At 38.7% G+C, this 26,837-nt stretch overlaps 1 protein-coding gene across 3 annotated transcripts; it reads right to left on the reverse strand.

Annotated features, from left to right (window-relative positions):
• On the reverse strand, window positions 1-26,837 carry si:dkey-251i10.3 (UTP14A, small subunit processome component). 3 transcript variants are annotated; one of them, XR_007424651.1, is made up of 15 exons: window positions 26,565-26,837; window positions 24,129-24,234; window positions 22,649-22,719; window positions 20,966-21,179; window positions 19,624-19,779; window positions 16,884-17,003; window positions 15,839-15,933; window positions 13,901-14,024; window positions 13,691-13,768; window positions 13,171-13,567; window positions 8,359-8,858; window positions 6,830-7,014; window positions 4,903-5,002; window positions 1,120-2,872; window positions 1-849 (listed from the first exon to the last, which is right to left on the reverse strand). XR_007424651.1 is itself a non-coding variant. In XM_049465222.1 (14 exons), the coding sequence occupies exons 1-14, from the start codon at window positions 26,570-26,572 to the stop codon at window positions 2,552-2,554; spliced, it is 2,475 nt and encodes an 824-aa protein (XP_049321179.1). In that variant the 5' UTR covers window positions 26,573-26,837; the 3' UTR covers window positions 1,052-2,551. The 3 variants fall into 3 exon arrangements, 1 of the variants encoding a protein (XP_049321179.1); XR_007424650.1 differs by having other exon boundaries at window positions 1-1,045; XM_049465222.1 differs by lacking the exon at window positions 1-849 and having other exon boundaries at window positions 1,052-2,872.

Raw genomic sequence — 26,837 nt, forward strand, 5'->3', positions numbered from 1 at the left:
TACAGTAATAACAATTTATTAATCACATTTAAATCACAAATCAGCATCGCCGTTCAGACAATAGAGCTGAGGGAAGAGAGCAGAGAAGCCCAGCCACGCTTTTCTACACTTTACAGAGGAATTTTAACCCCCTTAACTTCAGAAAATAAACCTCTACAGAGTCGATTTATCTACAGAAAGCGCCGAGAAAAAAAAAAAAATCAATGATTCAGACTCTACAGTCCTTTATTATACAGGAGAATCAATTCAGCAGAGCAGGTTTTTATATCACAGTTCTTTCACTCTTTACGATACGAGTCCACTCGCACTATTTCCTCGTGATTAATCACTTTCCTCGACGGGCTTGTGCGAAAGTGTGCCGTTTCTGAACGCAAATAAAGCGAAAAAACAGGATAAAAGAATTCAATCCTTCTGTTTAAGAATTGTAATTGTTATAAATCAAATTCTTTATAAATTATTTCTACTTTTTGTCGCAATTTTCCTCCCCAATTTCATTAGTAACAATTCCCAAACACTAGGAGGCACTAGTCAGGACAAGTGCATGCCTCCTCCGATACTTGTGAAGACAGACTCCGCCTCTTTTCCAGGTGCCACCAATCATGGCGCAGCATCACTAGGCAGCATTACAGTGAACTTGGAGGAAAGTGACGATCTCCAGCTCTGATACTGTACTCTCTCTCTCTCTCTCTCTCTCAGACTCCGGCTGCTGATGCAGAAACAGCATGACCTACTGTACTCTCTCTCTCTCAGACTCCGGCTGCTGATGCAGAAACAGCATGACCTACTGTACTCTCTCTCTCTTTCTCTCTCTCTCTCAGACTCCGGCTGCTGATGGAGAAGCAGCATGACCTACTGTACACTCTCTCTCTCTCTCTCTCTCTCTCAGACTCCGGCTGCTGATGGAGAAGCAGCATGATCTACTGTACTCTCTCTCTCTCTCTCTCTCTTAGACTCTGGCTGCTGATGGAGAAGCAGCATGATCTACTGTACTCTCTCTCTCTCTCTCTCTCTTAGACTCTGGCTGCTGATGGAGAAGCAGCATGACCTACTGTACTCTCTCTCTCTTTCTCTCTCTCTCTCTCTCTCAGACTCCGACTGCTGATGGAGAAGCAGCATGACCTACTGTACACTCTCTCTCGGACTCTGGCTGCTGATGACCCGGTGACCCTCGATATTGTATTCTAATCTAATTCTGGAAATCCAAATACTGCTAAAGGCTGTTTAATTCTTCTGCGTAGAGTCAACACATTGTCCAAGATGTCACCGGTGCGAGTGCCCTACGCAGCTGTGAGCGTTTATACTTGTGCACCACTGTTTTTGCAAACAACCATTTAATCAATCTGAGTTGCTCTTGGGCTCCGAGTGGTCTAGAGGACTAAGGCGCTAAGGCTACTATGATCCGAAGATTGTTTGCTTGTTCGAATCCTGGTCACGCAGCTTGCCATCAGCTGCCGGAGCCCTGAGAGAGCACAGTTTGCCTTGCTCTCTCTGGGTGGGTACAGTACAGTAGATGGCTCTCTCTCTCTTTCCCCTCATCACTTCTAGGGTGATGTGGATCAGCACAAGGCTGCGTCTGTGAGCTGATGTATCAGAACCGATTCGCTGCACTTTCCTCCAAGTCGCTGGCTACTGGCTACTCTGTTCAAAAATAGGCGGGGTCAGATAAGGCATGTGCTAGTCTTCATCCTCCTTGTGTAGGGACATCACTAGTGGGAAATTTGCCTTGTAAATTGGGGAGAGATACGTTTCTTGGGAGATGAATGTCAGGCTATGGTGTAGGCTATGGTGGTACATGTGGTACATGGCTAAGTGGCTTACCTAAGGCATAGATTAGAGCCAGTGTGGCTACAGTTACTTCCACCTGTTTAATCGCCTGATCAGTTGGTCTTCAAACAATGAGCAACATGAGCTTAACATAATTGTTAGGTTAACAAGTTAAATGCTATGTTATTCACGTTCTTCTTATAAAAATCTCTGTATTTAAATAGCTGTGGTACTTAATTTGAATTTTTATGTGGGAATCTGCAACTATTAGTGCGTTTTCTCTGTGTGAAAAAAATATGATAAATATTGTTCATCATAAAAATGGCTTTAAATATTGTAAGAACTCCAGTTCTTGAGCCAGTTCTGCTCAGGTTTATAAGAACTGTAGTGATTTTTAGTAAATCTGTCCACATTTCCACCAGTTTAAGAGGACACTGCACATGAGCGGTGATCACGGATCATGCTGAAGAACCTAGTATTCTTCGTTTTCTACTGAGAATAAAGGTTCCTGGTTCTAGAACCTGCTTTTATTGGCGTAAACATGGCAAACGGCTTAAAGTTGGTGAAGGTTCTTGAAACGGAAGTGTGCTGGTTCCACGTCGGTGGAAAAGCGATATATATGGATAAGTTTGGACACCTCTAAGACACTCTAATGGAACTCTCGACACGATGAGCCACGCGTCAGATTGTGAAGTAGTGAAGTAGACGTGTATCGAAACTCTGGCAGCTCTAAATTCCTGTTCTCTGCTCAAATCCAGTCTATATTACATTGGTTCCATCACGGTCTCTATTCTTTGGTCTTCTTCTGTTTCTGCATTTTCTTCTTCTTCTGCTGCAGTGCTCTCTTCCCCCCTGATCCCTTCTTCTTCCCCCTCTCCCTCTTCTCCTCCAGCAGGATGGCGGCTCCTCTCTTGGCCTCGTTGCTCTTCTGCTTGGGTACGAGGTCCTCTCTGCTCATGGGCTCGATGATGGCGCCCATCTTGGTGACGACTCTCGGCGCGGTGAGTTTCCTGACGGTGGTCTGGGTGTTCCAGGTTTGGCCGATGGGAGTTCGGACGCAGCTCTCGAACTGAGTGGGGTTCTGGAACGGGAACGGCAGCTGACTCACCTGCAGGAGGGCGTGAAGAAAATACAAACGTACATACATCAGGTTATTAGAGTTACTAGTATTTTTTTCTTTAATTGTTAATTCTAATTTTCTTCTATTTTTCTCCCAATTTAGCGAGGCCAATTGTCCCACCCATTCAGCTGCTACTCGGTTGTATAGTAGTGATGCTACACCAGTAGAGTAAAGAAGACTAGCATTACTGAGTAGCATCACGCGGTTCTGCTACATCAGCTCACAGACGCAGCCTTGTGCTGATCCACATCACCCTAGGAGTGGTGAGGGGAAAGAAGAGCACCATCTACTGTACTCACCCAGAGAGAGCAAGAATGCAATTGCGTTCTCTCGGGACTCTGGCAGCTGATGGCAAGCTGCATGACCGGGATTCGAAACAGCGATCTCCTCCCGATCATAGTGACAGCGCTTTAGACCACTGGTCCACTCAGAGCTGGAATAGAGTTACTAGTATCTTTACTAGTAGATCATCTTTAAAATGATTAAATTCTGGATGTCAGTGCTACCAGAGCTTCGCCCCCTATGCCAATGCTACTACCAATACACCCACCCAGCACAATGTCGATAAAGATAAACCTGATAAACTTTAATAAGAACAACAGCGCTGTTTGTTTAAACTATGTTTAATTTTGTTTGGCAGTAAGAACTGAAAAGATGTTTTTTTCCCCAGTATTTAGTGTTTAAAATATGATTATGTGAAGACACAGTTTCGAAGAACAGCACTGATGTTTTTTAAAAAAGTATTTTTAACAGCACTGAATGCTAATGCCATTGTGACGGTCAGTGATGAAATCGATGAAATCCCTCTGGAGCAGGGAAAATGAGAAGTGAAGTGAAAGAGACAAAGTGCCCACTGGTGTGACAAAAAGAAAGTGCCCTCTAGAGTGATAAAAAAGGGAAAAAGTGCTCTCTGGAGTGAGGGAAAGGGTACAAAGTGTCCTCTGGAGTGACAAAAAAAAGAGAGAAAAGAGACAGTGCCCTTTGGAGTGACAAAAAAAGAGATTAAAAGGGAGAAGAGACAGTGCCATCTGGAGTGACAAAAAAAGAGACAAAGTGCCCTCTAGAGTGATAAAAAGGGACATGAGACATTGCTCTCTGGAGTGACAAAAAGAGAGAAAATAGACAGTGCCCTCTGGAGTGAGGAAAAATAGCCAAAGTGCCCTCTGGAGTGAGGGAAAGGGAAAAGGAGACAAAGTGCCCTCTGGAGTGAGGAAAAATAGCCAAAGTGCCCTCTGGAGTGAGGGAAAGGGAAAAGGAGACAAAGTGCCCTCTGGAGTGAGGAAAAGGGAAAAGGAGACAAAGTGCCCTCTGGAGTGAGGGAAAGGGAAAAGGAGACAAAGTGCCATCTGGAGTGAGGAAAAGGGAAAAGGAGACAAAGTGCCCTCTGGAGTGACACAAAAGTGACAAAAGTCCCCTCTGGAGTGACAAAAAAAAGAGACAGTGTTCTCTGGATTGAGGAAAAATAGACAAAGTTCCCTGTGGAGTGACAAAAAAATGGGGAAAAGGTGCCCTCTGGAGTGAGGAAAAAAAGGAAAAGTGCTCTCTGGGGTGATAATAAAAAGGGACAAGAGACAGTGCCATCTGGAGTGACAAAAAATGGACAAAGTGCCATCTGAGTGACAAAAAAGGGAAAAGGTGCCCTCTGTAGTGACAAAAAAAAGGAGAAAGTAGCCCCTGGAGTGCGGAAAAAGAGACAAAATTCCCATTAAAGTAAGGAAAAAAAAAGAAAGACAATGCCCTCTGGAGTAACAAAAAAGAGAAAGAGACAAGAGACAGTGCCCTCTGAAGTGAGGAAAAGAAACAAAGTGCACTTTAAAGTGATAAAAAGTAACACGAGACAATGCCCTCTGGAGTGACAAAAACAAGAGATAAAGTGCCCTCTGAAGTGATAAAACTGGACAAAAGACAGTGACAAAAAAGGGGAAAAGGTCCAGAGAAAAACAGCACATTACAATTCATCTGAATTTATTAAAGAACTTCTTCAGTCAATGTTTATAACTAAAGAGGTCCTCCTTTACCTGATGGGCGGCTACAGAGGCGTCCCTCTTCTCAGAGATGATCACAGCCGGAAGCTTCTTATCTTGTCTCGGAGGGGGAGGAGCTACTTTCTTCCGGAACCTAAACATAAATAAATAAAATTAAAATAAATCAATAAAAATAAAAGAAATTTCATGCTAACTTTTAATTTTACACCATTAACTTATTTTTATTAGTTTTTATTTTTCATATTTTAAGAAAGTAAAAATAGTTGCTAACATTTCTCACATGAACTTTAATCGATAAACATTTGTCAGGTTTAAAATTTGCATTATTAATGATTTATTAATGTTCAAATTCTGATGAACTAATGCTTTGTTTACATCTACTTATTATAAGTTAAAAAGGCACTACACCCTAAATCATATTTTTTTAAATTAATAGCTGAAATGTGTTAATTTGAAGTAATAAAACAGACCAGTCCTGATTAAAATTATAATGAATGTTTGCTAACCTTTAAAAACGCTTTTATTGCAGCGCCCTCTCAGGTTCAACTGTGCTATAGGCTGATGATGATATTTACGAGCCAATCAGCTCTCCCTCCTGCCCCGCCCCTAAACCCATACATCACCCAGTGCCCCTCCCAAACTAATTCTCCCATTTTTTTTTAGCTTTTTAAAAATTTGAAAGAGGGTTGGAGTCAACAAAAATTAAAAAACTTTTTTTTAAGTAAGAAGAATCCTTAAAACTCAATATTTCAGGGTTTACAGGGATAATGTGTCCAATTCTGTGGATTTTTCACTACAGAAACTTATTAATATATGTGGATTTTTTTTTTTTTTTGGACAGTATTGTATGGTATAAAACAAGGCTGTCAACATTAAAGCGTTAGCGTACGCAATTAATTTGGAATCAGTAACACGTTATTAATGATTAATGCAATTAATTTCTGGAGCGTTTTACTTATGAGAACGTGATCTAGTCTCGATCTGACCAAGCCATCAAATATACTTCTTTTTAACTGAGCTAAACTGCTGATAAGGAGCAGTTTAATCTGATATGTTAGCCAGATAATACACTGCTATGAACAAACGGTGTCTCTGCTGCTGCTCCGTGCTGTTTACACAGTAAGAGCATGGTCTGTGCTGTGTTCACTGCTCATGTCTACGCTGTGCTCCCCATTAAAACCACTGTGTTTAAAAGTGTTTCAGTGTTAAATCAGCTTCACACTGCTATAGATATACAGATATACACACTAGAACACAGAATCTTATATTCACTATATTTACTTTCTTACTCTCACACCAGACAGGTCTGACCAATCAGAGGAGACGATGTACTCGCGTGGTTTATTGGTGCACATTTTGGTGCGTTTAGGATTTTATACCTGTGTGAAACCAAACTAAACAGAGGGAGAAACTCTTCAACTAAACTATAACTCATCAACTGATCCGGATCATAGAAACTAGAAACTTTCACAACTACAGGTGTGAAAACGCTCTTTTATACCCAGATAATTAAAATATAATTTAGAAATCCTTACAAAAACAAAGCTGAGATTTTTATAATAAAGTAAAAATAGTTTCCTCTAAATAATTTATCCTGCATTCTTTCTTTATTCCAGCGCTCCACGTTACGACTTTATCTCCCCCCAAACAAATATATACTAGTATTTTAATTTTAGACACCACTATTATTAATATAATTACATTTTACATTTCTTACATTTATTCTTTCACTTACATTTAAAATAAATATCCACTATAAAATCTCATAGCGTCTAAAGAAGAACAAGTGCGATTAATCACAGTTAATCACAGAATATTGTCCTGATTAATCAGATTACAGTTTTTAATCGATTGACACCACTAGTATAAACACTACCATAATGTTGAGAACTTCAGGTTCTCATTGAGGAGCATCAGTGAGCGGTGAGTTCAGCTCTACAGAACAGGTTGTTCTACTCACTTCCTGCGTTTGTTTTTGGAGGGTTTGAGGCCGAGACCCCCCCACTCCCCCCAGCCCGGCAGGGTCAGGTCCACCACTTTGGGACGCCCCGCCTCTTCCTGTTTCCTTTTGTCCTTCAGGAAGTCCGAGATTACATCATCGCCAGCAAAGGCCTCCTTAATGATGGCCGCCTGTTCAGTGTGGACCTGGAGACGTGGAGATTAAACACGTTAACCCTTTAAAGACGACGCCAATACTATTATATAATAACCACAATGCAATTATAATAATAAAGATATTTAAATTATACTGCAGAAAGTACCCTCTGGAGTGGGTAATAATAATAAATAGACAGTGTCATTTAGAGTGACAATAAAAAGATAAAGTGCCATCTGAAGTGAAAATGAAAAGACAAAGTGCCATTTGGAGTGGCAATAAAGAGGAAAAAAAATGCTATTTGGAGTGAGAATAAAGAGACAAAGTGTTATGTAAAAAAGAGACATCTACAATGAGAATAAAGAGACAAAGTGCCATTTGGAGTGAAAAAAGAGACAAAAGTGCCAATTGGAGTGAACCTAAAGAGACAAAGTGCCAATTGGAGTGACAATAGAGAGATAAAACTGCCATTTGGAGTAACAAGACAGAGACAAAAGTGCCAATTGGAGTAACCTTACAAGACATGTTATTTAGAGTGAAAATAAAGAAACAAAGTGTTATGTAAAAAAGAGACAAAGAACCATCTGAAGTGAGAATAGAGAGACAAAGTGCCATTTGGAGTGAAAATAGAGAGACAAAATGCCATTTTTTGTGAAATTAAAGAGAAAGTGCCTTTTGGAGTGAAAATAAAGAGAAAAGGGCCAATTGAAGTGAACTTAAAAAGACAAAGTGTCATTTGGAGTAAGAATAAATAGACAAAATACCATTTGGAGTGACAATTAAGAGACAAAAGTGCCAATTGGAGTAATCTTACAAGACAAAACGTGTTATTTAGAGTGAAAATAAAGAGACAAAGTGTTATGTAAAAAGGGACAAAGAACCGTTTGAAGTGAGAATAGAGAGACAAAGTGCCATTTGGAGTGAAAATAGAGAGAGACAAAATGCCATTTGGAGTGACAATAAAGAGACAAAGTGCCATCTAGAGTGAGAATAGAGAGACAAAGTGCCAACTGTAGTGAACCTAAAGAGACAAAGTGCCAACTGGAGTAACCTTACAAGACAATGTGTTATTTACAGTGAAAATAAAGAGACAAAAAAGGCATTTGGAAGGAAAAAGACACAAAGTGCCAAAAGTTTGGACACACCCCTTCTAAATTAATGTTTTTTTTTCTTACACTTTATTATGGCACTGTAATTAACTACATAAATAAAAAATAAAGAAATCAAAAGAAATCTTCAGCACTTTGTATTAATTCATTTATGGCTGTTTATTACAGTATTTGTTTGGGTCATCGTCATGCTGGAAGACCCATGACCTCTAACAGACGCTACATCTTCTTCCTCCTTTTGGTCAATAACTACACAAACATGTGAATAAATAACCCTTTACTGACCTCAGCTTCCTCCTCCTCTTCTTCCAGCACAGTCGGAGCTAGCGGCACTTTAACTACGGTGGCCTGTTTGGTCAGAACTTTTTTCAGGTCGATCTCCTTCCTTCTTCTCTTCTTCTTGTTTGGGGGTTCGGAGGCGGACTCTGGGGCGGTGGGCGTGTCCGTTGCTGGGACTGAAGCTTCCTGATTGGCTTCATTGGTACGGTCTTTTCTCAGGGCCTCCAGATCTTCCATTGTTTGGACTCGGACCAGCCCCTCGTCCAGAAGCTCCTCCCCCTCGTTCTGATCCGGTACAGCGGGGGTGGTGTTGCTCTTCATCAGTCTGTTAAAGAGGCTGTTAAACTCTGAGACCACTTCTTCTGCTTCCTCCTCCTCTTCCTCCTCCTCCTCTTCATCTTTATCATCTTCATCTTTATCTTCATCATTATTATCTGTAATTTTTGACCCATCTTCAGCAGACACCTCTATACTGGAAGCTTGTTCTGCTCCAGCCACTGGTAAGGCTGTAGAGTAAAGAATACATTGATTTTATGCAGCTAGTCTGAAATATAACGTAAAAATACCTTATAAAAAATTATACTATAGCATATGACTGTTTTTAGTACATACTGTTTTTAAATTAACATATTTTTCAGATTAAGGCAGGCTGTCGATTATTATAATTGAAAGAGTCTAAGTCGCCTTATAGTCCGAAAAATATGGTAATGGTTTTTGTGAGGTCACAATTTCAACGTGTGAGGTCACGTTTTTGCATTATAATCTGGCACACCAAATTATAAGGCGCACTATCAATTAACGTCTATTTTCTGGTCTATTTTCATACGTAAGGCGCACTGGATTATAAGAAGAGACACTATAAGGAACTAATTCAGCAGGTCTCGCCGCTGGCTGGTGGTGGTGTTCGCTGTGACTGCACTTGAGGATACTTTCAAAAACGTGCATCTCAAAAAATGAGAATATCATTGAAAAGCTACTTTAATTTCCGTAATTTATTAAAAAATGTGAAATTTATATATTATATAGATCTACTAAACACAGAGTGATCTGTTTTAAGCGTTTATTTCTTTTATTATTGATGATTATGAAGCTTACAGCCAATAAAAACCCAAAAATCAGTGTCTCAGAAAATTAGAATATTATATAAGACTAATTCATACTTTTGGCTGTAGTGTGGGCAGTGTGCCAAGTCCTGCTGGAAAATGAAATCCGCATCTCCATCACTGATCATCCGTAAATTTTACATTTAATTTAAAGGAAATCAAGGGAGAAGAGTCTGGAGGAAGAGTGGAGAGACACACAGTCCAAACTGCTCGAGATGCGAATTTCATTTTCCAGCAGGATTTGGCACACTGCCCACACTGCAGCCAAAAGCAACAATAGGTCCTTTCATTGGATGTCAGCCATAATCATCAACAATACAAGAATTAAATGCTTATATTTCACATTTCACTGAATTACTGAAATAAAGTAACTTTCAATGATAATCAAAATATACACACCAGTATATTTAACACATTTATCTGTATTTAATAAATAAACAGTATAAATTCAGTGGTTCAGTCATTGTTTGAAAGGTCAGGTATAGAAGCGTTTAATTCCCAGTAAACCAGAACACAGTGAGAACAGTGAGAATATTCAGAGTGAAGCACAAATCTCCACTGGTCAGTACTTCACTGTTTTAATCCGCTATATTAAACCTAATTATCAATTAATTATCAGGTCTTTTGTGTGAGCTGAGTGAGCTGGATTAAGTGCAGGGAAAGCATTAAAGTGTGCAGTAAATCAGCTCCTGCAGCACCGCCTCGTAACGCACCACATACGGTGGTTTGCAAAAGTATTCATACCCCTTGAACTTACATTTTTTCACCTTGAAACCACAAATTTAAATGTATTTTATTGAGATTTTAATTGATAGACCAACATTAAGAAGCACATGTCGCATTGTTCGCACTATAAGGAGCACTGTATTAAAAAGGCGCATTTTAAAAGACACTAGTATGGAACAGGGGTGTCGCCATGTTTTTCTTTCTAATTCAGCAGATCTCTCTGCTGGGTGAAGGTGGTGGGGTAGCTAAAAAAATAATGTTTATTTAAAGTTAAATGAACTGAAAACTGTTTATTTGGGTGAGTAAACGCTTACAGTTATTAACAGTAAGCTTAGATTCCTTATATTCCTTAATCTTAGATTAGCGGCTAACAGCTAGCGCCTAATACCCCCCGACAGTGCTACAATGACAGTGCCACCTGCTTGTTTTAACACGATAAACACGCAGACTACTGTCTGATATGGTCACCTCTGGACGATGAAAGAGCTAGCGATGCCGTTAGCATCTAATGCTAATGCTGCTCCAGCAGTGCTAGCCGGGGTTAGCAGCAGACTACAGTCCACTATATTCACCTCTGAACAACGAAAGAGCTAACACTTAGCGCAGTTAGCAGCTGATGCTAATGCTGCTCCAGCCTTAGTAGCGGTAACCCAATACACAAAAATAAAGTTAGTAGTAAATAAATTTAAAACACACAAGGGCTTGCAAAAGAATTCATACCCTTTGAACTTTCACATTTTCTTAAAAACGACAACTTAAATGTATTTTATTGAGATTTTAAGTGATAGACCAACATTAAGCAGCACAAATCGCATTTTTCGCACTATAAATTGCACCAGATTATAAGGCGCATTTAAAGAGACACTAGTAAGGAACAGGGTTGCCGCCATGTTTTCCTTCTAATTCAGCAGATCTCGCTGCTGGGTGGTGATGGTGTGTGTTTTAAGCTAAGTAAAACTAACATAAAGCTAAGCTAAGTAAACAAAACTGTAATTCTTAAAAAAAAAACTACATTTTTTAAAAAGTCCACGAGTGCTGGATGTTAATGTACCCAGATTTCTCTCCTGAAAACTGTTTATTTGGGTGAGTAAAACTCTTCCATTTAAATACTAATAACTTATATAGCGCCTGTGAATAAACCAAAGGACACTTTACAATGTACACATCATTAGGGCTGCACAGTATAGGAAAAAATTACTTTGCAAATGTTCTTTTTTTGATGATATATATGGCAATATTTAACAAGGAAGGACCCATGATGTCACCAGCGTTTGTTTGTCTGGGATTGAAAGCGTGAATTCTGCTGTAACTGGAAATATCTGCACTGCTAAACTGTGCTGGACTGAGGAGCACCGCTTTCTACATGTGCTTACGTTTACAAGCACATGCCCAACCATGTGGATGGAGGCCATGCGTGCGGTTAGCCTCGAGTTTACTCCTACCCCCCCCCCCCCCGTCCCCCCCCCCCCCCTCGCATTCCCCCTCCCCCTCACGCTCCTCAGGCAGCAGCAACCCGTCACTCACACAGAGACAGAGACAGCGCTGTGTATCTACTTCTTGTGTCAAGAATCAAACCATTGCAACATGACGTGTTTAGTCACATTGCATGAGACAGTCAGGCAATTAAATTACTGTGGTAATGACTATGCTTAAACAATATATTGTGCAGCCAATAGCATGCAGCATACTCTTAACTGGAAACAACTGTCTACCTGGAGGACTGTAACCACTGTAGACCATTTTTACAGTAAGCTTAGAATTTCAGATTTCCACTAAGGCTGGGGGCAGGAGCATCAACATAGCATTAGTGGCTAACCGCTAGCACTAGCCACATTTACTGCTAGTAAACGACACCTGACAGCGCTACACTGAGGACCCCTAAGTGTTCTGGTAAGCTAGGATGATAGTAACTAGCAGTTCGTCCCATGTAGCTTGTTTAAACACGGTGTAAACAGCAAATTACAGTCCAAAATACTCGCCTTTGAACAGCCAAAGAGCTAGAGCACTTAGCTTGGTCAATGCTAATGCTGCTCCAGCAGTGCTGGTCAGGGTTAGCAGTAGGCTACATGCCGATAACACTTACCTTTGAGGAGAAGAGAGCTAGCACTGCTGTGTCTGTGTTGGTCTATCAATTAAAATCTCAATAAAATATATTTAAGTTTGTGGTTTTAAGGTGAGAAAATATTAACAAATTCAAAGGGTATGAACTCTTTTGTCTTTGACATTTTTATACTTTGGGCTCCTGCAATCTGGGATTATTAATGAATTGATCCGATTGATCCTTTAGTCTATCCATAGATACTTTATTGATATCCTGAAGGAAATTTAGGAACTTTGTCCTCACAAACTAAACACGTTCCAAAAATTGCTATTTCTCTGTCCAGTGTATATTATCAGCCTGTAGCCTGCTGCTAACCCCAGCTAGCACTGCTGGAGCACCATTAGCATTATCCGCTAACCATGCTAGCTTTTTTGTCGTTCAGAGGTGAGTATATCGGACTGTAGTCTGCGTGTTAACTGTGTTAACATGGGACGAATCGCTAGCTGATAGCACCCTGGGTTACTGGAAAACTCTCAGGGTTCCTCAGGGTAGCTCTGTCTGGAGGCATTAGCCGCTAAACACATTAGCAGTTAGCGGCTAAAGCTAATTCAGAAATCTAAGTTTACTGTAAATGAATGGAAGCGCTTTACTCACCCAAATAAACAGTTTTTAGGAGAGAAATCTGTGTAGATTAACATCCAGCACTCGTTTAACTTTAAAATAAAGTCTTTTTTTATAATTTTTTTATTTACTTAGCTTAGCTTTACTTAACTTAGTTACCCCACCTCTATAGTGTCTCTTAAAATGCGCCTTATATTCCAGTGCGCCTTATAGTGTGAAAAATACGTTAAGAAAACACTAGAGGATGTGAGAAACTTCGTAAAAAAGTGCGTAAGCGTGTTTTGAGTGATTATTAGCTCTGCAGTGATGAGATGTTAAGAGACTTACTCTGATTCTCCTCCTCTTGTGGAACCGGAACCAGATCGTCGTCCTCATCTTCTCTCAGTTTCCGTTTCCTCTCAAACTCCCTCAGCAGCTTTTCTTCCTCATTCTCTTCCTCTTCCTCCTCTTCTTCTTCCTCTTCCTGCTGCTGCTGGACTTCCAGATCTTCATCTCTGGCCTCAGTAGATGCTTCCACCTCAGGCTCTGGCTCCTCTTTGCTCAGTTTCCCTCTCATCCAGGGGTTAACCGGGTCCAGGATCGGCTCCGGATCGTTTACGAAATCAGGAAGAGCACCGGCTTCTTCATCACCGTTCTTCTCCTCATCCTCGTCTTCAGAAGGAACTGCCAGCTTCTGGGTCAGATCCTTATTAATCTCCAGCTGCTCCTGCATGGCTTTACGGGCCTGAAGACACACGGAAAAATATAACATAAGCACAGATTATCACAGTTCTGCTGGAAAATGAAATCCTCATCTCCATAAAAGATCTAAAAGCTCTGTTTAACGGGTCGAGTGTTGAATTCTTACCGAATGGTCGTATTTGGCCATGATGGCTTTGGCTTTGGCCCATTTCCCGCTGTTCTGATGCTTCAGAGTCATCCTCTCCTACAGACCAGAAAAAACGACAGCAGAAACCAGAATAAAGGGTTAAATTTCACACCTGTAACTTTATTTCCTTAAAGACTCATCCCTCGCTCCTGCTCCCCTTCCTCCTCCTCCTCCTCCTCCACTACTTACCTGCATCCTGGAGAGCTCCATCCTCTTCAGCTCCTCCAGAGCTGCGTCCGGATCAGTCTTCACCATCTCCTCAAACTGCTTCAGGAAATCCCGACGCTTAGCCTTCTTCTGTACCCTGTGATACCTGATACCACAGAGACACAGAGAGACAGAGAGACACAGAGAGAGAGACAGAGAGACACAGAGAGAGACACAAAGAGACACAAAGAGACAGAGAAATATGATGACTGCACTAGGTTTGTATATTATGTAAATGTATCCACGTTATTCTGGCACGCCCACATTTAAGAGCCTGTTTCTACTGTATGTGTGTTAGAATCAGGGCCGTCAATGTTAAAGCGATAACTCACGCTGTTCATTTAGAATCAGAAACTATTACTATTTATTTAACGCAAGTTAATTAAAGCACAAAGTTTGACCCAAACTTCCGCTGTAATCTGCCCCGCCCCCTCCCAACGCTCTGATCCGTCGCCCGGCTGAACGAGTGAACTTCCAGATCAGACCCGGTCAGAGAGCTTTATTTCTCTCTCTCTATATATTTCTCTATTTCTCTTTCTTTATCTATATTTCTCTTTCTCTCTCTCTTTTTTCTCTATTTCTCTTTCTCTACCTATATTTCTCTTTTTTTCTCTATTCTCTTTCTCTATCTATATTTCTCTTTCTCTATTTCTCTCTCTTTTTTCTCTATTTCTCTCTCTATCTATGTTTCTCTTTCTCTCTATTTTTTCTCTATCTATATTCTCTCTTTTTTCTCAATGTTTCTATCTATATTTCTCTATTTCTCTTTCTCTCTATTTCTATTTCTCTCTTTCTCTGTCTTCATTTGTCTCTCTATGTCTCTCTATTTCTCTTTATTTTTCTGTCTCTCTGTCTCTTTCTCTATGTATCTTTCTCCATTTCTCTTTGTCTCTTTCTCTATGTCTCCATTTCTCTCTCTCTATTTCTCTCTCTCCATTTCTCTTCCTCCATTTCTCTTTCTCTATTTCTTTTTCTCTCCATTTCTCTTTCTCTATTTCTCTTTTTTCTCTGTCTCCATTTCTCTTTCTCTCTATATTTTTCTCTTTTTTCTCTATGTCTCTCTCTATTTCTCTTTATTTCTCTCTTCCTCCATTTCTCTTTCTCTATTTCTTTTTCTCTCTATTTCTCTTTCTCTATTTCTCTTTCTCTCCATTTCTCTTTCTCTATTTCTTTTTCTCTCTATTTCTCTTTCTTTATTTTCTCTATGTCTCTTTCTCTATATCTATCTATATTTCTCTACTTCTCTCTCTATTTTCTCTATTTCTCTCTCTCTATCTCTCTTTTCTCTTTCTCTATTTCTTTATTTCTTTTTCTCTCTATTTCTCTTTCTTTATTTTCTCTATGTCTCTTTCTCTATATCTATCTATATTTCTCTATTTCTCTCTCTATTTTCTCTATTTCTCTCTCTATATCTCTCTTTTCTCTTTCTCTCTTTCTCTATTTCTTTTTCTCTCTATTTCTCTTTCTCTATTTCTCTTTCTCTTTGTCTCCATTTCTCTTTCTCTATTTCTTTTTCTCTCTATTTCTCTTTCTTTATTTTCTCTATGTCTCTTTCTCTATATCTATCTATATTTCTCTACTTCTCTCTCTATTTTCTCTATTTCTCTCTCTCTATCTCTCTTTTCTCTTTCTCTATTTCTTTATTTCTTTTTCTCTCTATTTCTCTTTCTCTATCTATATTTCTCTCAGGCATGCACACACTGTCATAACCAAGCTGAGACAGTCTGATTTATCCTGTAGTCTTTATTTCAGAACTCTGCGTTGATTTTCTCTCCCCTCAAACATACAAGTATATACTATTATTTTAATTGACAGCACTAATATACAGTAACTGCATTTTACATTACATTCCATTCATTATGTAAGAAATGGGTGTAATCTATATCAATGGTGCGCATGCTGCATCAAAAGATTACTCACAGTTTGCTCTTGATCTTGCTCTCTCTCCTGGCTTTGGCCTCGTAGTAGGACTGGAGCGCTCTCGCCTTCTGCAGCTCCGCCCGACGGATCTTCGCCTACAGAACACACACCCGTCTTACAGATCTCCATAGTTTTTGCGTTTTTGTTATACTTACATTTTTCAGATTATCAAACAAACTTTAATATCAGACAAAGACAACCTGAGTAAATTTAAAAAGCACTTTTTAAATGATTTAATTTATTAAAAGAAAACAAAAATCACTACTAACCACAAGGAGCACATTATTATATCCCAATCTGACGAAATTCAACAACAGATGAAAAAACAAAATCATTGATCATCTATCAGTCTGGAAAAGGTTATAAAGTCATTTCTAAAGCTTTGGGACTCCAGAGAACCACAGTGATTCACTATTATTATTCACTAATGGAGAAAAACAATGGAACACTGGTGAACCTTCCCAGGAGTGACCGGCCAACCAACAGAAATTACTCCAAAAGGGCATGAAGAACTCATCCAGGAGATCCCAAAAGAACCCAGAACTACATTTAAAGAACTGCAGGTCTTTAAACTAACACATTATTTCAGAAAAATACACTGAATCATACTGAACGCAGTAAAACGTAAAACATGGTGGTGGTAGTGTGTGTGTGTGTGTGTGTGTGTGTGTGTGATGATCTGGAGCTGCTGGGTAAAACTTGCTGTAACAGATGGAAGCAGGAATTCTGCTGTTTATCAGAAAATCCTGAAGGAGAATCAGAATCCGTCCATCTGTTCCTTACTGACCTCAAGCTCAGGAGTACTTTACTTGGGTTCTGCAGCAGGACAATGACCCAAAGCTCACAAACCTCTAAAGTTCACCGTCTCTGAATGGATTAAACACTAAAAACTAAATGAAGGTTTTGGAGTTAAAGGTCTAGTTAAAGTCTGGATGATTGAGATGCTGTGGATGATCTTAAACAGGACTTTTATTCTGGAAAATCCTCCAATGTGTCTGAATTAAAACTGTAATTCTGTAAAGAAGAGTGGAACTGCATGTCTTACCTCCTCCAGACTCATGGCCTTGATGGAGGCCTCCTCTACAGGTGTGAGCACCGGGTCGTGGATGGGCTGGCTGTTGCTGTGGAGGAGGCTGAAGATCTCCTGCTCCAGTGGAGTCCGAGCCTATCACAGAGAAAAGCACATACAGTGAGAGCACAAGAAAAATTAGGCTGGATATTTCAAAAACTCATCTTTTTCCCAGGTATATCTAAAAATTACTGTTAAACTGTAGAGGGAGCTGCGAGTCAGTCCTGTATGAATGGGAGTGAATGGAGCTAAAAGCTAAAGACTTTTTTTTAGCTTTTAAATAAAAAAATAACTAACTGATCAGGAGATCGATGGTTCGAATCCTGGTCATGCAGCTTGCCATCAGCTGCCAGAGCCCTGAGAGAGAACAATTAATTGGCCTTGCTCTCTCTGGGCAAAAAGAAACAGTAACTAACCACGTGTTCTCTATGTATTATCTATACATTTTTAGTATAGATAGTAGAATAAGGGATTTTACTAAAATTCCATGTTTCTATAGCATTACGTGCATACTATGAGTTACTTGGTTGGTGAGCTTATACTGGAGAACTTGAGTTTAAAAGGTTTATAACTGGAGTTTAAAATGTTAAAACATTATGTCTCTGGTACTAAACATATAATATTAAGGGGGAAACGATTACTCAAGTATATTAATAAATAAATACATGTTAAAGTTACTCTGGCCATGAACTTTCTGTATTGTTATTTAGCTAAGATGCACAACACAAAGCCTTTATTATTGTGTTTATGCCTTTATTACTGATTAATGCCCTATATTTAATACTTACAATAAATCTTAAGTTGAAATAATTTAACTTAATTAATTAAATTATTAATTATTAAATTATTACTTGTGGTTTTTAAGTCTATTTTGTGTTTTATTTATTTCTATTCGCATTTGCAATGTGGAAATGTATGTTAAAAATTAATAAAAAAAAATAAACCAATTGGTCATTCATTATTAAGTAAAATTTCTTATTTTATGAAATCTCTTATTTTATGTTTTATCCGATTACACGATTAATCAAATCGATTTTGCAGTAGCGTACTCGATTACTAAAATAATCGATAGCTGCAGTCCTATATAATATTAGTTCTATATTAAGGAAATGAGTACGTTTCAATATAAAATTCAGCATATATTTATAAAAACTCTGATTCTGCTCAATCGCTCCATATAAATCTATTCAATTCGTACTCACTTTAAGTGGGTATCCTCCTCTCTAGAGATTCTCTAATGGTGAAAAACTTTGAAATTTGTCGCAATGTGTTGCCACAATAATGGAAACACTCGCGATTACATCACAACAAGTCATGTAGTGTGAACAAACAGTGATAATTTTTTACTGCTTTTTAATCCTTTATAAATCCTTGGTTCATATCAGTAATTTCAGTTTGGGAAGTGAAATGAAGTTTATAGGATTTACAGTAAGTGTGAAATAATTCTTTATGCTAAATTAGGCAGGTGCATAAATTTGTGCTTCCATATTGGCACACAAAATTAGTCTGGTAAGCTCATTGACCCCTGACCTACATATACATACACAGGTGATTGCGATTGTAAGAAAAGGTTAAGGAGCCTCTTTTCTCATCTTCTCTGAAGAGTGGCAAGATGACCTGAAAACTAAGATTGTTCTACATCGTGGTTTTAGAGGAAGGATATAAAAAAAACGCAGGCTTAGTTCTAGTTAAGACCTGAAGTGTCAGAACAAGAAAAATCTCAGATAATCAGAGGAGAAGGATGGTGAGAACAGTCATAGTCAACCTACAGACCTCCAGAGCTCTGGAGTCACTGTGCATCGTTCACTACTCACTATTCAGCGCACTTTTTGCACGAAGAGAGGCAGTATGGGAGAGAAATGCAGAAGAAGAAGCCTTTTCTGTTCACATGCCACAAACAGAGTCACTTCAGGTATGCTTAAGTATGCTAAAGCAAAAGCACATTTAGAGAATCCAGCTTCCTTTTGGAATAAGGTTCTGTGGACTGATGAAGAAAAAAATTAAAGTTATTTGGAGAGTGGTTATTTATGCATGAAGGAAAAAGAACACAGCATTAAAAGATAAACACTTTGTAAAATTAGTGCCAGTTCCATCATTCTTGTTAAAGTTAAAGGTCGTATGGATTCCAGTCAATATCAGCAGATTATTGAGAACAATGTTGAAGAATCAGTGAGAAAGTTAAAGTGCTGGATCCTTCAACAAGACAACGACCCTAAACACTGCTCTAAATCTACTAAAGCACTAAAGCCTTCATGCAGAGGAACACAGGAAGTACAACATTCTGGAAAGATGCTCAGAAACCTGAATCAAACCTGACTGAACTGGAGATGATTAGTAAAGAAGAATAATCCAAAATACCTTCAACCACAGTTTAGAGGCTGTTATTATTTCTGCATAAGGAGGATCTAAATACTAAATATTGATTGTGATTTTTCTGCCTAATTTAGTTTAAAGGTTTATTGCACACTTTCTGTAAATCCTATAAACTTTATTTCACTTCTCAAATATCACTGTTCATCTGATATATGATTTATTTAACTGAAATTGATGATCCTAACAACCAATTATTTATAAAGGAAAATCGTGAGAATTATCAGGGCGCCCAAACTTTTTCACACCACTGTAAATATTATAAAAAATAATTTCCAAAAAATACAAAAACTGACAGGTTTGCTGACACACACACACATATATACACACACACATATACACACACCTTCCAGCCGGCCACCACTTGCTCCATGCGTTTGTGTCCTGTTGGGTCCTGCCTGAGTGGGAAGACCAGCTGCTCTGCCTTCTGGTTCTGGGTGATAACACTCTCCCACCGGGAAACCTCCCTACTGCTCTTCTTATACGCCACCCCTCTCTGGATCTGCACAGACAGACAGTTCACACACACAATTCTACATTATATATTAATACTATCTTCAACAAGAATAAAAACATTTAATATTTATATGTTTAATATAAACAGGAGAGTAGAGGTGCACATTGAATTCTGCCGTGATTTGATCAGCCGTGGTTTTATGTTTTTTGGATACAATCCGGGTTAGCACCCAAACATCCCTTTCAGACAGCTTCCTCTTACAGCATCCACAGTTAATCCTGTTGGATGTGGTTGGTCCTTCTTGGTGGTATGCTGACATTACCCTGGATACCGTGGCTCTTGATGCATCACAAAGACTTGCTGTCTTGGTCACAGATGCGCCAGCAAGACGTGCACCAACAATTTGTCCTCTTTTGAACTCTGGTATGTCACTCATAATGTTATAGTGTGCATTGCAATATTTAGAGCAGAACTGTGCTCTTACCCTTCTAATTGAACCTTCACACTCTTACTGCTCTTACTGGTGCAATGTGTAATTAATGTAGATTGGCCACCAGGCTGCTCCAAGCAGTAGCTCTTTCGCCATTCAGAGGCGAGTATTATCGAACTGTAGCCTGCTGCTAACCCCGGTTAGCACTGCTGGAGCAGTATTAGCATTAGCCGCTAACCGTGCTAAGCGCTAGTTCTTTCGCCGTTCAGAAGTGAGAATTATTGGCCTGTAGCCTCCTGCTAACCCCGAATAGCACTGTTGGAGCAGTATTAACATTAGCCACTTACCACGCTAAGCGTTAGCTCTTTCGCCGTTCAGAAGTGAGAATTATTGGCCTGTAGCCTCCTGCTAATCCCAGCTGGCACTGCTGGAACAGCATTAGCATTACCCTCAAACCACACTAGTACCGTGGTAAAACAAGGTACGTGAGACAGGATGAACTGCTATCCAATATCACCCTGGCTTACTGAAACACTCAGGGATCCTCAGTTTAGATCTGTCGGGCATCATTTACTAGCGCTAGCATTTACTACTAATGCTGCTGCACCCAGCCTTAGTTGAAATCTGGAAATCTAAGCTTACTGTTAACAAATGGAAGCGCTTTACTCTGGTTTAACTTGAATTACAGAAAAATTAGAAATTAGAAGGGAAACATGCCGAAACCCCTGTTCCTTACTAGTGTTGCATAGTGCGCCTTATAGTGGAAAAATACGGTACATATATAATAATAATAATAAAAACCTTCTCAGTCTCCTGTTTGCTGAGTGGGAGCTCCAGTGTATCTTTGCGGTTCTGCAGGTTCTTCAGCTGCTTCTTGGTTTTGTTTGGAGCTCCGGGAGTTTTCTCCATGGTTCCCAGCAGATCCGAGAGCTCCACCTTCTCTCCAGCTCCGTCTGCTGCAACCGAGAACTCCGAGACCTGCAGACTGGCCTCGGAGCGCTCCGTCTGCTTCATCCTGCACAGAGAAACCGGGGGAAAACAGCAGGTTAACATCACCTTCACACAATTCTTACATCCTTTAACTCTGTTCTTTATAGAGCAGAAATTATCAGACCCTCTACTGACTGATCAGCTGACAGGTTTCTATAGTTTTTACTGAACTGGAATTGAATACAGGAAACTCTAAATCACTTTACATTTTTATTTTCTAAACACCTTCAGACAGCCTGTAACTGATTTAGTTGAGTTTTTCTTTTAACTTTATTTACTTTCTTATTTTACTTATTATTGTATTAATTTCATCCTTTTATCTTCTGTTTCACCTTTTAGCCTTTTTATTTATTTCATTTTATTATTTTTTCATTTCATCCTTTTATTCATTTTATTCCCCGTTATACTTTTTGACCCTTCACCTTTTTATTAATTACATTTATTTTATCCTTTTATTTATTTACTTTTCTGTTTTATCTTTTAGCTTTTTATTTAATTTATTTAATTAATTTGTTAATTTCATCCTTTTATTTATTTTATTCCCTGTTTTACTTTTTGACCCTTTTACTTTTAATTTTATTTATTTCATTATTTTACTTATTGTATCTTCCGTTTTACCTTTTACCTTTTTTATTTAATTTATTTCATTAATTTATTAATTTCATCCTTTTATTTCTTTTATTCCCTGTCTTTTTGACCCTTTATAATTTTCTTTCATGTATTTTCTCCTTTTATTTATTCTATCATCAGTTTTACCTTTAAGCGTTTTTATTAATTGAACTTTATTATTTTATTTATTTAATCCTTTTTATTTATTTTATTCCTTGTTTTATTTTGACCCTTTACCTCTTTATTAATTTAATTGATTTTGTCATTTTATTTGTTTATTTTTCTGTTTTATCTTTTAGCTTTTTTATTAATTTAATTCATTATATTATTAATTTCATCCTTTTATTTAATTTATTCCATGTTTTACATTTTGACCCTTTATAATTTTATTTAATTCTTTTTCATTTATTCTGTTCTATTTTTTTGTATTTGTGTTTAGATTTTTTTATATTCTAATTATTTATCTCTATTTATATTTTACTGCTTCACATTTTAGCCTGTCCACCATTCTTTTACACTGAATTATTTTATTTCTTCTTAAGTAAATATTTTTTTATTTGCTTCTTTTTTCTAATGCTTTAAAAGTTTATTAATTTTGATTCTTTTGTTTATGAAGTTTCTTATTTAAGCTCTTACCTGATTAAATACTTGATTTTATTTTTCATTTTAATTCATTTTTCAGTCCCTTTAAGTTGTAAATGCTCGGCTGAAAATGAGGGTTATTATTACAGAGTAAAAAAAGGTCAATTGATTGATAAATTATAAAGAACAAAAGCCAGAACAGAGACGCTCCTATGTTACTTGGAATAAAACCGTTTTACATTGACTTTTATTGGAAATTAATAAAGTTACTGAAGGGTAAAGTACAACTTAAATCACACTGACCTTCTCCTCCCTCCCAGAGAGCTGATGGCCTCCAGGAGCTTGGTGTGTTTCCTCTCATCTTCACTGCCCTCCTGTACAGAGACACACATACTTTTTTCTAATTACAGGCACTTACATTACCCAACGTTGCATTAATGAATCTCTACAACTCTCTACATGCTGTCTGGCTAATGTTGCAGCATTACTCATTCATTACACCCTACTACTGTATGTGTAGCACAATAAAAATTACCCATATCTGTCTACATTTTAAAAACTCTGAAGACAGAGCTCTTCAAAGAGCACTTACTCTCCTAACACCTCTAACTAACTACCTTCTACTACCAGATCAGGAGCATCTCTCACTATCTTTAATAAACTCCTGAAGACTGAGCTCTTCAAAGAGCACTAACTCTCCTAACACCTCTAACTAACTACCTTCTACTACCAGATCAGGAGAATCTCTCACTATCTTTAATAAACTCCTGAAGACTGAGCTCTTCAAAGAGCACTTACTCTCCTAACACCTCTAACTAACTACCTTCTACTACCAGATCAGGAGAATCTCTCACTATCTTTAATAAACTCCTGAAGACTGAGCTCTTCAAAGAGCACTAACTCTCCTAACACCTCTAACTAACTACCTTCTACTACCAGATCAGGAGAATCTCTCACTATCTTTAATAAACTCCTGAAGACAGAGCTCTTCAAAGAGCACTAACTCTCCTAACACCTCTAACTAACTACCTTCTACTACCAGATCAGGAGAATCTCTCACTATCTTTAATAAACTCCTGAAGACAGAGCTCTTCAAAGAGCACTAACTCTCCTAACACCTCTAACTAACTACCTTCTACTACCAGATCAGGAGCATCTCTCACTATCTTTAATAAACTCCTGAAGACTGAGCTCTTCAAAGAGCACTAACTCTCCTAACACCTCTAACTAACTACCTTCTACTACCAGATCAGGAGCATCTCTCACTATCTTTAATAAACTCCTGAAGACTGAGCTCTTCAAAGAGCACCTACTCTCCTAACACCTCTAACTAACTACCTTCTACTACCAGATCAGGAGAATCTCTCACTATCTTTAATAAACTCCTGAAGACAGAGCTCTTCAAAGAGCACTTACTCTCCTAACACCTCTAACTAACTACGTTCTACTACCAGATCAGGAGAATCTCTCACTATCTTTAATAAACTCCTGAAGACAGAGCTCTTCAAAGAGCCCCTACTCTCCTAACACCTATAACAAACTAACTACTTCTAACCTCATTTCCTTCTTTTCCTCCTCATTTCCTTCTCTATCCCACTATTTCCCTTTGTCCTCCTTTAGGCGCTGTTTGTTCTCTATTGCTTATGTACAGCATTATTTATAAGTCGCTTTGGATAAAAGTGTCCACTAAATGTAATGTAATATATTGTAAATTTATATTCATTTATTGCTCCAATCCAACATTACAGTCCAGCAGCTCCTCCAATAATAATGCGTTTATTACCTCATCCTCACTGGCGCTGATGACGTTTTCATCTTCCAGAGACGATAACTCTTCATCGTTATCCTCCGCAGCCATCACTGCTGGAGCAGCTTCAACACTGCTTTTACTGCGGGAAGGAGAAAAGAACAGTGAACGTTGTGTAGAGTATTGTATGTGTAGTACAGCAGTAGTAGTAGTAGTAGTGGTGGTGGTAATAGTAGTAATAGTAACAGTATTAATATGAGGATTAGTACGATTAGTACAGTGGTTGGATTAACAGCAATTTTACTGCCCTATTTACTCACCATTATATTTTTACAATATACACATTATAATATATTATCTTAGGGAAATTCTTAGGAGTATTTCACTGCGGTTTTTACAGTGTATGAATGTCTGTGTGAGAAATAAAGTTATTAATCCAATGTGGTAGTAAGTTGCCATATTTGTTTAATATTTAAAAATATTTTATTCATAATAAGTTCATTTTAGTTAAAATACACACTTATCTACGTCGACTAATCGGATCATACGTTAATTGAATATAAAACACAGTTTATCACAATAGAATGCAGCTGCTATTATACAACCAACATTAGATTTCAGCTATATGCTAACTAAAAATAAAAACAATTAAAATCATAGTTCATTAAACCTTTAATGAAATATGCAGCTTGTTGTAACAGACAATTATTTTACTGTTTAGCATAAAGTGTAAACAACTGTGTAAAATAAGGATAAGGCACTGGCATTTATGAAACATCTCAACCGTGAGGTTGTTTGAACTATTATGAAAAAAAAGTATATATAAAAAATGCCTCTCTGTCCAGATATTGTGTACATTACCGTACACAGGGCAGCGGTCTGCACAGATCTGATTGGCAGAGGAGAGCGTTTGGTGATTTTACACCACACATGACTGATCTGTGAGTTTACTGCACCGAAAAGCACTGAAAACAGAAGCCACTGTCAGAATGAAATCCTTCTCTGTAGTTTATCGGTTTGAGGCGGCATTTGTGACAATGTCTGGGTCCGGATCCGGATCGCGGTCCGCCTATTAGTGACCTCTGTTTTAAAGCTATCAAGATGAGTAAGTTAAGTACTAAGTTAATGCTCTGTTTACGCTAATTTTAGCAGCTAAATAGCAATTTAGCTTCTTCGTCATTTAATCAGCCACAACATGCCTCCTTTTCAGGTGCTCGTGCATCGCGGTTGTGCTGCCGAGGAAGGCAAGTTCTTCATTGCAGATATTGCATTGCACACGTTTCACTTTTATTTTCTTGGTGATCCCACACTTTTGAGTTCTGTAGCGGGGTAGCCATGAAACCAGAGCCTGTCTGTATAATGTCCTGAGATGTCGTCCACTACCTACCCCGGTTTCCACTACTGCGCATGTGCGTCCAGGACAGAAAGGCAGTCGCAGCAGTTTGGAGAGAAAAACAAAGAAAAAAAAAAACGACTAATCGACTATTAAATTAGTCGTCGACTATTTTAATAGTCGACATAATCGTGACTAGTCGACTAATCGTGGCAGCCCTAACGTCAGTCCTGTCACTGTTACACATTACCCCGTCTGAAAAATAACAGGACTGAGCACCAGTAACAGGAGTAAGTGAGGGCCAGTAACAGGACTAAGGTGCCATTAACAGGACTGAGGAGTGAGGAGCCAGTAACAGGACTACTGTGCCAGTAACAGGACTACGGTGCCAGTAACAGGACTACGGTGCCAGTAACAGGACTACGGTGCCAGTAACAGGAGTGAGTGAGGGCCAGTAACAGGACTAAGGTGCCATTAACAGGACTGAGGAGCCAGTAACAGGAGTGAGGAGCCAGTAACAGGACTAAAGTCCCAGTAACAGGAGTGAGGTGCCAGTAACAGGAGTGAGGTCCATTATTCTGACATTCTAACAGTATTTTACTGTTGGTTTACAGTGTATAAATGTCTGTGTGAGAAATAAAGTCATTTAGTCTGATGTGGTAGTTAGTCATTTGGCATACATTTAAACATTTATCAACTATTTTTTTTTATAATAAGGGCAAAATATTTAAGTCAAAATACACATCTATCTAGATTATCATTCAGTCCTGTTACTTTAACAAATAAAAATATTGTCATTTATAGTTTTTACTTGCAGAAAATGAGAAATGGCTGAAATAATGGTGGAATAACTCTGGTTTTTAATCACAGTTTCCATGCATCTTGGCATCATGTTCTCATCCACCAGTCTTACACACTGCTTTTGGATAACTTTATGCTGCTTTACTCCTGGTGCAAAAATTCAAGCAGTTCAGTTTGGTGGTTTGATGGCTTGTGATCATCCATCTTCCTCTTGATTATATTGCAGAGGTTTTCAATTTGGAAAATCAAAGAAACTCATCATTTTTATTTGCTCTCTTGTTTTGTTACAGAGTTGTATATGTATGTAGTAATACAGTAGTAAAGGGTAAAGATCAGACCTGCTCATGGAGAGTAGCTGGGATTATGGGGTGTGGGGGGGTCCTGTAGCTCCACGTGTCCGGAGTAAACGCGGGGATTACCGCTTGTTCTCCGCTGTTCTCCCGCAGCTCCGGCTCCGGATTAAACCCCCGCACGGTCAGCGCGTGGCCGCTGCACTGGAATCGGTAAATAAACCCGGTTTTACCGATTTAAACACTTTATAAACAAACCAGCTCCAGATACTCTCACCCTGCACGCGCCGCAGCTGCAGATGACGCGACCGGCGCGCGACA

Source organism: Astyanax mexicanus, chromosome 1, assembly GCF_023375975.1.
Source record: "Astyanax mexicanus isolate ESR-SI-001 chromosome 1, AstMex3_surface, whole genome shotgun sequence".
In the NCBI taxonomy this organism is placed as follows: domain Eukaryota; kingdom Metazoa; phylum Chordata; class Actinopteri; order Characiformes; family Acestrorhamphidae; genus Astyanax; species Astyanax mexicanus.